We start from the raw sequence: 14,005 nt of genomic DNA, 5'->3' as shown, positions 1-14,005 counted from the left end.
CTGCTGCTTAAGCCGTATGTCTATTATTTTACCCAAGAAGCATCATTTATCCCGCTCTCGATATTGACGCCCTATAGAATTGAATAATGATTGCGATGATTCTGTTTCTCTCCCTAGCAGATCTGAATATATTTTTCTAGCTGTATCTCTTCTAGGAGTCCCTGGACTGGCTGTCCGGAATAGCAGGAATATTAACTCTTTAGCTTGCTCCGCAGCAAAGGCTCTGAACTTTACATCACAAGCCCTTCATCTTTTGAATAAAGAGCAGAGTGAACTCCAGCATGGCGTCCTGCAGAACCGCGCTGCTATCGATTATCTATTGATGCTCCATCATTACGGATGCGAACAAGTGGAGAACATGTGCTGCTTTAATATCACTGACAATTCTAAGGCTATCCAAAACAAATCTCTCATTTGCAAAATCTCACACATCACATCAAACAGGATGTTGGTTTTCCTGCTTTCTGGGATTCTTTCACCCAGTGGCTTACCGCTTGGTTGCCAAACCTTACTTGGCTTCGTAATCTCTTTCAATATGCTATTGTCATAATTTGCATGTTGATCTTACTATGCTGCTTCCTCCAATGCATTCCTGGCCTCATAAGTCTTTTCTCCCGGTTTCTCTCTCCCCCTCAGCCACCCAATAAAATCCTTGCTGCTTATTTTGCGAAATGGCAACACCAACAGTAAACCAAAGGGGAGATATGGGCAGATTTATTTCGAGCATGCGTTGGCAAACCACGTATCTCGTAGTATTTTTTGTCCCATCCTCCCTGGCGAATTTATTTTGGGCATTCGCTGGCACACCACTAATCCCGAAATATTTTTGCCTTATTTACCCAGAATGCCTCGCATATAAGAAAAGAAAGGGGGAGATAAAGGGAAGTTTTCCTTCTGCACATAAGATCATTCCCTCTGCACATAACTGTTGCATTATAGGGATACATAACTGTGGCCTTATGGGAAGTCTTGCTATGGGAAGTCTTGCTTCTTTCCTCTTGCATTCTGGGAAGTCTCACTTATAATCTTCTCTCTGTTTCTGCACACACTGTACGAACCTGCTCCAAACACCAAGACATTCCCTCATCGCTCAGTTCACCTTAAGTTCATGGTGACTTGTACTCCATGCATAGCTGACCACATCTATAGAACTTGATTATTATATTCTTTCATGTTATGATCAATCATTAGTAATTGTTCATGTTATATTAATCTTTAGTTATAATTAATTAGGAGGTTTCATGCTTGTCTAGTCCCAACCTCGTTTCCCAGCCTTTAATCTACCAGTGATTAATGTTCACATGTAATTCCCACCCCTCACATGTAATTCCCGCCTTGCATTTGCATTAACCAATAGGCAATGAGTTTCTTTGTGTTTGTATCAACCAATCAACCACAAGTACACCTGTGGCAATGTTTGTGATATTCAATAAAAGAGAGTTCCCGGGACTTCCCCGGCAGACGCCTCTCACATGACACCTACTACTCGTCTCCCGTGATTTTCATTCCTACAGTGATGTCTCTGCTTTTTAAGATGCTGTCTAGGTTTGCCATCGCCTTTCTCCCAAGGAGAAGGCGTCTTTTAATTTCGTGACTGCTGTCACCATCTACAGTGATCATGGAGCCCAAGAAAGTAAAATATCTCACTACCTCCATTTCTTTCCCTTCTATTTGCCAGGAGGTGATGGGCCCAGTGGCCATGATCTTTGTGTTTTTGATGTTGAGCTTCAGACCATATTTTGCGCTCTCCTCTTTCACCCTCATTAAAAGGTTCTTTAATTCCTCCTCACTTTCTGACATCAAGGTTGTGTCATCTGCATATCTGAGGTTTTGATATTTCTTCCGGCAATCTTAATTCCGACTTGGGATTCATCCAGCCCAGCCTTTCGCATGATGAATTCTGCATATAAGTTAAATAAGCAGGGAGACAATATACAGCCTTGCCATATTCCTTTCCCAATTTTGAACCAATCAGTTGTTCCATATCCAGTTCTAACTGTAGCTTCTTGTCCCACATAGAGATTTCTCAGGAGACAGATGAGGTGATCAGGCACTCCTATTTCTTTAAGAACTTGCCATAGTTTGCTGTGGTCAATACAGTCAAAGGCTTTTGCATAGTCAATGAAGCAGAAGTAGATGTCATTTATCTACTTATAGTGCAAATCCTGGAAAAATGACTACAGTTCACAAGCCAACCTAAGGAGGGATAATGACGTTAACATAGCAAAATGAAACAAAAAGAAAAAAAGAAAATAAATCTATTAACCATGAGGAAAGGAAGGGTGTGAATAATTACAGAAGGGGCTAGAGTGGGACCCCCATTTTAAATCTAAACCAGTTAATTCTGGGGGGGGGGGGAATGCCTGGGTGGCCTAAGGAGAGGAAGGAACAAAAGATATTAACTGCATGACTTCTTCACCTGTCAGTATTTTTTTAATGCTGCTTTTCTATCAAGAGTTCCCACAGTGTATAACAGGACAAAATAAAATTAGTATTAAAAATTCTACCCAAACAGTCAAACACACAAAAAGCATCAATGAAACAGCAGTAACAGCAAACGGCAGAATTCAGAGCAAACAGATAAAAGCCACCAGCACAAATTGGCTAGTTTCTAATGCCTTGCAGTCTTTCCAAATGTCATCAGCAGGCAAGCAGAATAATGGAAAGCAAACAGGAGTCCATCTTGGAATTAACAGGATTGCTAAATCTACTTACTTGCTCTATATACTTATTACTCCTTCCCATCTAGGAATAGTCTTCTCTAATGGTCTCATCTGGAAACAACAAAGGCGATTTGCCTTATCAACTCTCAGAAACTTTGGTTTGGGTAAAAGGACTTTAGAAGAAAGAATACAGGAGGAAAGCTGTTACTTAAACAAAGCAATAGAAGCTGAGAAAGGTGAGAACCAGAGTTAACAATCCTGTGGCCCACCTTTGATGCTTACCTTAAGTTGCTACTTTGTATGAACTAGGTCAAAACTTCATTAGCTAGGGTGTGAAGCTTTCTGGCATTATTTCTTCACACAAATGTAGCTCTGCTTGGACTGGAATGACCCTGTGATGGCAAAGGGGGTGTTGATAGGAAGCTCCACAGAGGCTCGTTGTGGTGCACAAAAGTTCTAGTGTGAAGCGCTGTGCGGGAACCTGCCATGGGAGCTAAAAGCCCCTGAACTAGAACAGAGTAAGAACAAAGGTTGGGTTTTGAGGATATCTGCAGATTTTTGATAATTTTGACAACCAACGTCGCAAATAGAGTAGGGTTTGAAGTGCTTTTTTTTTTTTGGTATATCAGTGTGTCTCTATACTGTCTCTGATGGTCCTTTTTGACAGCCATTGTAACAAAAATGCCCTTTCCTGACCTCCTGCCTCTCAGATCAATATCACCATACTGCAGAATAATCATTGCCTATAGAGAATAAATATAAATGGGCCTCAGAGTCCTGAGTGTCCCAGGTTAAATTACAAGATATAATGTTAATATGAAATGATTTCTTCAGCTAAAACAAATCCTGCCTCATCAACATCCAACCACTTTCCCCGCCTTCTGTTTTTGTTATATGGAAGCTAGAAGCACCCCAATTCCTTCTGCACCATTTTCTTTCTCTCTCCAGGGCAGCCATTTGACCCTCAATTTCAGATTCAGAATGCTGTTTCAAATATCATCTGTTCCATCACTTTTGGGGACCGCTTTGATTACCATGACAGCCGTTTCCATAATTTATTGCACCTGTTTGATGAGACAAACCGCCTTCAGGGAAGTTTTTGGAGTGTGGTAGGTCTTCTTTGAGTTCAACTGAATTGCTTTGATTCCAGACACATTCCCATATTCTTGCTGACTGCAATCATTTGCTTTGGGTCCTCCTGTTTCTTCATGTTCTCATTCCTGTTTTCTCCCTTACTATTCATTCAAGTCTCTTGACTCATCCATATTCCTTTGCCTTCTAGCTTTTTTTTTATCAAGGCACTAAAGACTTTAGTATTGTAATGTGTATTACAGCAGAGGTTGTGTTTTTAAGTGGCTGGAGGTATGCGCATATCCATTCCTCATTCCTCATACGCAGGTGTCCAGTGACCCACATCCAGTGGAGCTGTGGGCACGCTATTAGCATTAGCAGAGTATCAGCAAAGAAGTGAGGCTGTAGGTATTTGGCATCACAAAACCTTCTTTATTTACAAAATATCAAAATAACAAACATGGCTGAGTGTGAGCAGCAGCTTCACACGTCGCCTCTGTCCGAGTCTGAGTTCTGTTCCCACACTCCTATCACTATGGAATGTAAACAGTGGATCACAAGATCCAGCAGCAAAAAGAGAATGAAATTACTAATAGGAGGGTTGTCACATGTGTGACTGAATAAAATCGCTGTGTATGTGAACAGGTTATAGATAGGTAGCCGTGTTGGTCTGCCATAGTCAAAACAAATTTTTTTTCCTTCCAGTAGCACCTTAAAGACCAACTAAGTTAGTTTTTGGTATGAGCTTTCGTGTGCATGCACACTTCTTCAGATACATACTGTGTATCTGAAGAAGTGTGCATGCACACGAAAGCTCATACCAAGAACTAACTTAGTTGGTCTTTAAGGTGCTACTGGAAGGGAAAAAAAATTGTTTTGACTATGTGAACAGGGTGTGACTTGATCCTACACAAACCTGTTCTAACCTGTGAATGGAAGCCCCATGCAGATGCATAACATTAAAGGGAAACTCTACATATTCATGACATGAGCAGGCATTGATAAAGGCCTTTTTCAAATGATGGCAATCATCTTCTTGAGAAGTCAATCAGTGAATTACAAGTTGTGTTCGTAGAACTAACCACAATAATGCCATTTGATTTGCAATCTGTACATTCTAACCAAGAAGTTAAGACATTGCCATGGGGTCCCATCTTAAGCAGTGGTGAGTGTAATATTTGCTCTGGTTCCAAGAGAGTCTGCCATCTTTGAGCCTGTGCACACCAGCCTTTATTACTGCTAGCTCCTTTCCCATGACAATGACATGATGTGAATGCTTTTTTGAGAGGGGTTTTCCTTCACATATATGATATTAGTGTTTGTTTCCTCAGCTGTACGATGCATTTCCTACTGTCATGAAGCACTTGCCAGGGCCCCATCAGACACTTTTTAAAAAATGGGGGCAGGTGAAATCCTTTGTGAGAGAAATCATTGAAAAACACAAAGAAGACTGGAAGCCATCTGAACCCAGAGACTTCATTGACGCCTACCTAAATGAAATGGCCAAGGTGAGAGATGAAAAGGTAAAAAAGTATGTAAAAGTTTGTTATTTTGTCTTTAATAACAAAACAGTAGTAGAAGGCAGAGAAGCAATATTAAAAATCATAACTAGTCATGTGGCTTGTCTGAATGGTCCTTAGTGCCTGACCATATTCTTTCTGTTGAATTTATGACTTCAGACAAGATGCATTTCTACATGCACAGAATATGAGGTCATGTATTTTGTAGGGAGACACCTCCCCACTTGTTCACTGCTGGGATTTCACCACTAGTCGGTGGTTTGTGAGAGCACACAGTTGACATGACTAAAAGAATCTCTGCAGTGGAGGCATCTCATGACCAAAGGATTCAGTTGCCTGAATAAACCCAGAGCAGGAATTATTGACCAGAACAAACCCAAACTTTATGCCAGCATCAGAGAGTCACAGGACTCTTGACTGGACCTTCCTAGAGGCAGGATTGTTGTTGTTTAGTCATTTAGTCGTGTACGACTCTTCGTGACCCCATGGACCAGAACAAGCCAGGGACCCCTGTCTTCCACTGCCTCCCGCAATTTGGCCAGACTCATGTTTGTAGCTTCGAGAACACTGTCCAACCATCTTGTCCTCTGTCGTCCCCTTCTCCTTGTGCCCTCCATCTTTCCCAACATCAGGGTCTTTTCCAGGGAGTCTTCTCTTCTCATGAGGTGGCCAAAGTATTGGAGCCTCAGCTTCACGATATGTCCTTCCAGTGAGCACTCAGGGCTGATTTCCTTAAGAATGGATGCGTTTGATTTTCTTGCAGTTCATGGGACTCTCAAGAGTCTCCTCCAGCACCATAATTCAAAAGCATCAATTCTTCGGCGATCAGCCTTCTTGATGGTCCAGCTCTCACTTCCATACATCACTACTGGGAAAACCATGGCTTTAACTATACGGACCTTTGTTGGTAAGGTGATGTCTCTGCTATTTAAGATGTTGTCTAGGTTTGCCATCGCTTTTCTCCCAAGGAGCAGGCGTCTTTTAATTTCGTGACTGCTGTCACCATCTGCAGTGATCATGGAGCCCAAGAAAGTAAAATCTCTCACTGCCTCCATTTTCCCCCCTTCTATTTGCCAGGAGGTGATGGGCCCAGTGGCCATGATCTTTGTTTTTTTGATGTTGAGCTTGAGACCATATTTTGCGCTCTCCTCTTTCACCCTCATTAAAAGGTTCTTTAATTCCTCCTCTCTTTCTGCCATCAAGGTTGTGTCATCAGCATATCTGAGGTTGTTGATATTTCTTCCAGCGATCTTAATTCCAACTTGGGATTCATCTAGCCCAGCCTTTCGCATGATGAATTCTGCATATAAGTTAAATAAGCAGGGAGACAATATACAGCCTTGCCGTACCCCTTTCCCAATTTTGAACCAATCAGTTGTTCCATATCCAGTTCTAACTGTAGCTTCTTGTCTCACATAGAGATTTCTCAGGAGACAGATGAGGTCATCAGGCACTCCTATTTCTTTAAGAACTTGCCATAGCTTGCTGTGGTCAATACAGTCAAAGGCTTTTGCATAGTCAATGAAGCAGAAGTAGATGTTTTTCTGGAACTCTCTAGCTTTCTCTAGAAGCAGGATTAGAGTCACTGAATCCCCTGGTGATCTCTTGACATGTGGGGCTGTCAGTAGGATAGTGTTTTTAATGACAGCTGAACTCCCTGGTGCATTTTCTTTGCTTTAAGGAGGATGCCCCTTCCAGTTTCCATGAAGAAAGCCTCCTACAATCAACACTGGATCTGTTTTCTGCTGGAACAGAATCAGTTTCTACAACCCTGCGCTGGGCTTTGCTGTACATGGCCATATACCCAGAAATTCAAGGTAGAACTGTAGTTGACTCATTTGCCTTTCATTACAGTCGGAATACTGCAGCTTCAGGTGGACTCGTCAGAAAACACACATTCCCCTCAATAAAAGAATGAAGTCTTAAGGCATTGCTGGAACTTGATTAGTGAAAGTCCTGTGTGCTTTTTAAGTTGAACGGAATTTCACAAATGAGATACCGCTACTCAGGAGGGTCTATTCCTTGTCACCATCTACTGGGTACTCAGTGGTGGGACATCAAGATGCAGTTTCCTTGCAGATATTGGTTTATGTCTGTTCTCCTTGTATTGATAGCAGATTTTCTTTTCTCTGCAGCAAAAGTCCAAGCAGAAATAGATTCTGTGATTGGTCAGTCTCACCAGCCAGCAATGGATGACAGGGACAGCATGCCGTATACCAATGCGGTTGTTCATGAAATTCAAAGAATAAGCAACATTGTGCCTGTGAATTCGCCCCGGATGACAACTAAGGACACTACACTTGCTGGGTTTCATATTCCCAAAGTAAGTATTAAGATGATACAATGGTACCTTGGGTTAAGAACCTAATTCATTCCGCAGGTCCGTTCTTAACCTGAAACTGTTCTTAACCTGAGTTACCAGGTTAATGGGGCCTCCCGCCTCTGCCGTGTGATTTCTGTTCTCATCCTGAAGCAAAGTTCTTAATCCGAGGTACTATTTCTGGGTTAGCAGAGTCTGTAACCTGAAGCATCTGTAACTTGAAGCATCTGTAACCCGAGGTACCACTGTACAGTGGTGCCTCGCAAGACGAGATTAATTCATTCTGCGAGTTTTTCGTCTATAGCGAATTTTTCGTCTTGCGAAGCACGAAATCCCATAGGAATGAATTGAAATTCAATTAATGTGTTCCTATGGTCCAAAAAAGTCCAAACAAAGCCAAATTTGGTTCAACAAGAGTTTATTAACTGCTCTTTAAAGTCACACATACTCTGAAGAGCATTTCAAAAACTGAAGGAACAATAAATTAAGTTTCTAAACATGACAGAAAAACATTTAAAAATCAACGAAGTGTACAGTACAGACTCTGGGGGACCACTCGAAGAAGGTTCCTCTTCCACTCTTTATTTCTTGCTGAAGAACCTGTCCATGGTCTGCTGCTTCATCCGCCTTTTCAGCACCTCCCTGAAAGGCGACATGACCGTCGTATCAAAAGTGTTCGCAAGGTCATGTGCCCCGTGCTTCTCAGGGTGGTGCCGCTGTGCAAAAGCCTGCACATCCTTCCACTTCATGCAAATGTCCCTCAGTTCTTTGGAGGACAGCCGTTCCTTAGTTGCTTCCTCCTCTTCCAGCGAGGCCTGCTCCTGCGCAGCCTCTGCCTGCAGTTCGACCAGCTCCTGGGTGGTCAGCTCGTGGTTGTGCTCCTTCCAGCTTGCTGACGTCCTCCTCTGTGACCTCCAGGCCTATGGTCCTCCCCAAGGCAACAATGTCCTGCACCACTGTTGACTCTGGTGCATCAGAGTCACTTGGTGCCACACAGTCCGGCCATAGGCTGCACCAAGCGCAATTCAAATTTCTCGGGCAGATCCCATTCCAGGCCGTGGTGATCATCTTCAAGCAGGTGACGATGTCGAAGTGGTCCTTCCAGAATTCCCGCAGGGTGATGGTGGTGCAATCAGTCACCTCGAAGCATCGCCTGAAAAGCTCCTTGGTGTAGAGTTTTTTGAAATTGGCGATGACCTGCTGATCCATCGGCTGGAGCAGTGGCATGGTGTTAGGCGGCAGGAACATGATTCTGATGAAGCTGAACTCCTCCAACAAGTCCAACTCAAGGCCTTTAGGATGAGCAGGAGCATTGTCCATCAAAAGCAAAGGCTTCAGCGGCAGGATTGACCCAGTCCACAAACAGCACACGTGTGACCCAAGCCTTACTGTTGAATCGCCACATGACACTCAGCTGCTCCTTGTCAACCTTGTGTTTCTTGAAGCCCCGTGGGTTCTCCGAGTGGTACACCAGCAGGGGCTTGATCTTCAGGTTGCCGCTTGCGTTGGCACAGAAGAGCAGGGTCAGACGGTCCTTCATGGGCTTTTGGCCAGGCAACTTGGCCTCCTCCTGTGTGATTAAAGTCCTTTTGGGCATCCTCTTCCAAAACAGCCCGGTATCGTTGCAGTTGAAGACCTGCTGTGGAACGTAGCCCTCCATCTTCACAACCTCCAGGAACTCCGCTGCAAAGTCTTCAGCCACAGGAACATCAGAACTGGCAGCCTCTCCATGCCTGAGCACGCTGTGGATTCCAGATCTTGCCTTGAACCTGTCAAACCAACCTCTGCTTGCCTTGAAGACTTCTGGCTCGCCTGAGGTTCCTGGCTGTTCCCGGACGAGGTCTGCGTGCAAGGCCTTGGCCTTCTCACAAATGACGGCCTCAGTCACTGTGTCCCCTGCACGCTGCTTCTCTTCTAACCAGATGAGCAGCAACTTCTCGACCTCCTCCAGAACAGCTGGGCGGTTCTTCACGATCCTGATGACTCCCTTGGCTGCATCAGTCACAAGGATCTTCTCCCTCATCTTCAGGATGGTCCCGATGGTCTATAGATTCCGCCCGTACTCCCTGGCAAGGTCTGTCACACGCATTCCACCGTCGTGCTTCCAGATGATCTCCTTCTTCATTTCCAGCATCACCTTCTCCTTCTTCCTCTCGCTGGCCTCTGCAGCAGCAGTCTTCTTGGGTCCCATGGCAGCAAAGCTCCTACCTTCGCAAACTCAGAAATAAAAAAAAATCAGTGCTTCACATCCAAAAAATTCAAAAGCACCCAGCCACCCACCACACAGAAATTCAAACCCAGAACCAAGTCCTTGAATTCCAAAAAACTAACCCAAAATACAAAACCCGCCCAAAAAGTTTTAAAAGTTTAACTTACCAAATGGCTGCAAATCACCAAAGTCTTCAAAAACCTCAAATGGCTGCAAAAGAAGTTTTGGAAAAGCTTCAAAAATCACCAAAGTCTTCAAAAACCTCAACTGTTCCCCCAGCCACCCACTGTAGGGATTCAGAACTTAACGGGTTAAGTTGTTCTGAGTAGTGCGTCACATTCTGACGTCAGGTTTCGAAGGTGGGAGGAGTTTTCTCTATTCCTTTGTCTTTCAAGGTAGAAGGAAGCACCAAGTTATGGCTGAGAGAAGCCCGGGAGTATTTTTCTGAGAAATGTCACAATAAAGAACTGTTAATGGACTCACAACGTGCTTGATGCGTTTGTCTGGAACTGGGGCAGCAACAGCAATAGTTTCCCCCGCTGTGTTTCACTCTGCAAGGCGTGACCGAATGGAGCAGATACGCAGCTTAAGGAAGCGCACCGGACCGCTGTAATGAGCTAATTGGTATCGCAAAGCAATTAGCAGGTCGCGCCTAATCGTCAAATTTCACAGGTTATGGAGGCCTAATTACCGCTTGTAAAGCTGTTGCTGGAGGTCTGCCGGAATGCTTTGAAGTCAGCTGCGTCAGCTGGAGAACGCTCCTGAAAGCGGAGGTCTGCGTTCTGAGATTTTTGCCTGCTGCTGAGAGGCAGAGAGAAAGCTGAGAGCTGAGAGCAGCTGGGAATCGTTTCTCCACGGACAAGTGCCGGAGAGCTGGTTACGTGGGTACAGCTTGGGGCCCTTTGGGAGAACATGGCGGACGGCCACGATTCATACTCCGTCCCATTTGAAAAATTGGACGGCAAGAATTGGCAGGAATGGAGCAGGAGGCTGAAGGCATGGCTGGTAGCGAAAGGGCTGTGGGAGGCTGTCCAGGCACCCCCACTTCCCACACCAGCGGCTGGCGCTGCACAAGCAGACATAGCTAATGCCCATGCTTCTCAGAGAAGAAATCAAAGAGCCCTGGGAGCTATTGTGCTTAGCTTGGATGGCTCACAGCTGCCTTTGGTAGAGGGGCTGGAGAATGCGTGTGAGGCCTATCAAGCGTTGGAAAGGGTGCATCACAGAACCACGGCTGGTGCAAAGATACACACCACCAGACGCTTGTTTGAGATGAAGTTACGTCCTGGGGATAGCATCAGGAAGCATGTAACTGATATGCTGGCTGTGTTTAACCAGCTGAGACTGTTACAAGTCAACTTTTCAGAGGAGCTGAAAGTGTACATTTTGCTCAGCTCTCTGGACAAGAGTTATGACAATCTGTGTCTAACTCTGGAATCGATGGATCCCCAAAATCTGACTCTGAATTACGTGGCGGGACGCTTGGCAGATGAAGAAGAACGACGCCACAGGGAAGGCAAAGCTGGCACCGGGAGCTCTGGGTGTAAGGGTGGAGCCAAGCCAGCGGAATGCACGGTCCAGGCTTTTTCCGTTCGTCGTTACATCTGTAATTCTCCTGACCATCTGTGTCGCAATTGCCCCCACCGGAGCAGAGAGCCGAGGCAGGATGTTGTCAAGGTCACTTCCCATGGGAACCAGTCAGGTTTCCATGGCAACCAGTCTGGCAAGGCAGCCAGGCGTGGAACTGAACAAAGCGGACGTGCCAAACGTGAGGAGGAGGCTTATCAACTGACTGCGAGTATGGCATTGTTTGAGGACAGCTCTGAGAGAGACACTGAGCTTTGCTTCGTGATCGACTCTGCAGCTAACCGCAACCTGATTCCAGAGACCCCTGCTGTCGAGATGTGGAATTGCAAGGCAGTTCCAGCTGGAAAAACTGTGCTATTTGCAAATGGACAAAAAAGAGATATAACTAATGTTGCAAATGTCTATTTTTCTGTTTTGCAGGAGGAGATGGAGCTTTGCACTGTACCTGGGATGCATCACTGTCTTTTATCTGTGCCTTATTTGTTAAATAAGGGGTTTAAGATTTCTTTTGAGAATGATGTCTGCACAATCTTCAAAGGGGAAAAGCAGCTTGTCAAAGTTACAAAGGGGCAGAATGATCTCTTCATTCTTAAAACGTCTCTTGGGTGTGAGGGGAAGGTTGAGAGAGCACAAGCCCTGCGTGCTACAGTTCCCACTCATGTTTCATGTGCTTGTGTTTGGCACCAAAGGACAGCTCATGGTTCTCTAGAAGAACTGCAGGTGCTACCTGAGGTTGCCAAAGGCTGTAAGATTAAAGATTGTGGAAGTGCCATAAATTGTGACACTTGCAGACAGGCAAAGGTAAGAGGGTGCAGTTACCCAAAGGTGGAGAGGGTAACCACAAAACCTTTTGATCTTATACATATAGATCTGTTGGGTCCCTTAAAGGAACCTAGTCTGGGAGGGGCCAAGTTTCTGCTGACGATACAAGATAGTTTTTCGCAGAACACCTGGACACATGGTCTCAAATCCAAGGAAGATGCAGCACAGCTGATTAAAAGCTGGATTGAGGCGGTGGAACTAAGGTTCTCCACCAAATTGCAAGCAGTCACCAGTGACAGAGGTGCTCAGTTTACTGGGTCTGCTTTGCAGGAGTTCTTTCACAAGAAAGGGATACGTCACACAGTGACTTCTCCCCAACAGAGGGGGGTGGCAGAGCTTAGGAGTGAAGCTCTGGTTAAGGCTGCACAGGTGATGATGACAGATTCTGGGTTACCTCCAAGGTTTTGGTTGGAGGCAGTCAGGTATGTGTGCTTCACCTGGAATCATACCTACAATTCACTGGTAGGTGACACACCTTATTTTATGTTGCATGGCAGGAAACCCCAGATTCACTTTCTGCGTTCGTTTGGATCACTTGCATCTGTGCCGGTGCCTGAGGCTTTGCGAGGGCCAGATGGATCCAAGTTCCAGAAAATGATCTTCTGTGGGTATGAGCCAGCAGCTCGTGCATGGAGGTTTGCATACCCGTCAGGTGATCAGAGTAAGTTGCTGATCAGTAAACACGCTGAGTTTTATGAGCAGGATGAAAGGTCAAAGATTCCTGCAAAGCGTGATGTTCTTTCAGAATGTCTTTCTGATGCAGAACAGGAAGGTTCAGATGAGGAGGAAGGAGAGGCTGAGTCTGCTGATGACGATCAGCTCACTGACCAAAGTCAGGGTCAGGAACAGGATGGGGCATCTCCACAAGTTGTTAAAAGAGAGCCCAAGAGTGAGCCTAGTTCTCCTGTTAGCGTGATGCAAAGGATTCGAAGACGCTTTAAGTCAGAGGGGGAATCCCGTGATACAGAGGACACACCTGCTGACCACAGTGAGTCAGAGGAAACCCCTGAGTTTGTACCCAGGCGGTCCAGTCGCACAACGAAGGGTATTCCACCTGAGAGGTATCAGGCCACAGGGGTGTGAATAAGTTTCGCACAATGCAAATCTGAGAGTTGTGAGGTTGTTCCACAGATGCCTGACAGGGACACCAGGAGAGGGCGCAAGGCAGTGGGGAAGGGAATGATCTCACAAGGTTTTACTGAAGATGTTCCACAGGTCTTGTCAGAACGCGACACAAGAGGGGCTGTAGGGATTCAGAACTTAACGGGTTAAGTTGTTCTGAGTAGTGCGTCACATTCTGACGTCAGGTTTCGAAGGTGGGAGGAGTTTTCTCTATTCTTTTGTCTTTTGAGGGAGAAGGAAGCACCAAGTTATGGCTGAGAGAAGCCCGGGAGTATTTTTCTGAGAAATGTCGCAATAAAGAACTGTTAATGGACTCACAACGTGCTTGATGCATTTGTCTGGAACTGGGGCAGCAACAGCAATAGTTTTCCCCGCTGTGTTTCACTCTGCAAGGCGTGACCGAATGGAGCAGATACGCAGCTTAAGGAAGCACACCAGACCGCTGTAATGAGCTAATTGGTATCGCAAAGCAATTAGCAGGTCGCGCCTAATCGTCAAATTTCACACCCACCCACCACACAGAAATTACAACCCCCTCCCCAACTGTTGCAAACCCCTCCCCAACTGTTCCCCCAGCCACCCACCGCACAGAAATTCAAACCCAGAATATTTTTTTTAAAAAAACAACATGGCCCAATGGTCACAGAAAATCATAAAAATTCAAAACACACACACACACACACACACACAC

General features: G+C 45.2%; 1 protein-coding gene, 1 long non-coding RNA gene and 1 pseudogene across 6 annotated transcripts in view; 2 read left to right on the top strand and 1 right to left on the bottom strand.

Moving 5' to 3' along the window:
• The window catches only part of LOC309372317 (cytochrome P450 2J2-like), a 39,597-nt gene that overhangs the window by 22,322 nt on the left and 3,270 nt on the right, over positions 1-14,005 (top strand). For 3 of the 4 annotated variants that reach the window (XM_081915840.1, XM_081915842.1, XM_081915839.1), the window contains 5 exons: positions 2,750-2,899; positions 3,612-3,772; positions 5,066-5,257; positions 6,936-7,071; positions 7,390-7,577. In XM_081915840.1, coding sequence (XP_081771966.1) covers positions 2,750-2,899; positions 3,612-3,772; positions 5,066-5,257; positions 6,936-7,071; positions 7,390-7,577 — 827 coding nt within the window. The remainder of the gene's footprint in view (positions 1-2,749; positions 2,900-3,611; positions 3,773-5,065; positions 5,258-6,935; positions 7,072-7,389; positions 7,578-14,005) is intronic. The other variant, XM_081915841.1, reaches the window with a different exon arrangement.
• On the top strand, positions 3,779-4,862 carry LOC309372364. Its single transcript, XR_014169457.1, has 2 exons — positions 3,779-4,379; positions 4,627-4,862. It is a non-coding gene; the product is annotated as an uncharacterized lncRNA (long non-coding RNA).
• On the bottom strand, positions 8,869-13,989 carry LOC309372161 (tigger transposable element-derived protein 1 pseudogene; annotated as a pseudogene). Its single transcript, XR_014173493.1, has 3 exons — positions 13,833-13,989; positions 9,860-10,069; positions 8,869-9,815 (listed from the first exon to the last, which is right to left on the bottom strand). The product of XR_014173493.1 is annotated as a tigger transposable element-derived protein 1 pseudogene (transcript).

Source organism: Podarcis melisellensis, assembly GCF_964234715.1.
Source record: "Podarcis melisellensis genome assembly, chromosome: 6".
NCBI lineage: Eukaryota > Metazoa > Chordata > Lepidosauria > Squamata > Lacertidae > Podarcis > Podarcis melisellensis.
This window is presented reverse-complemented; position numbering and strand designations above follow the sequence as displayed.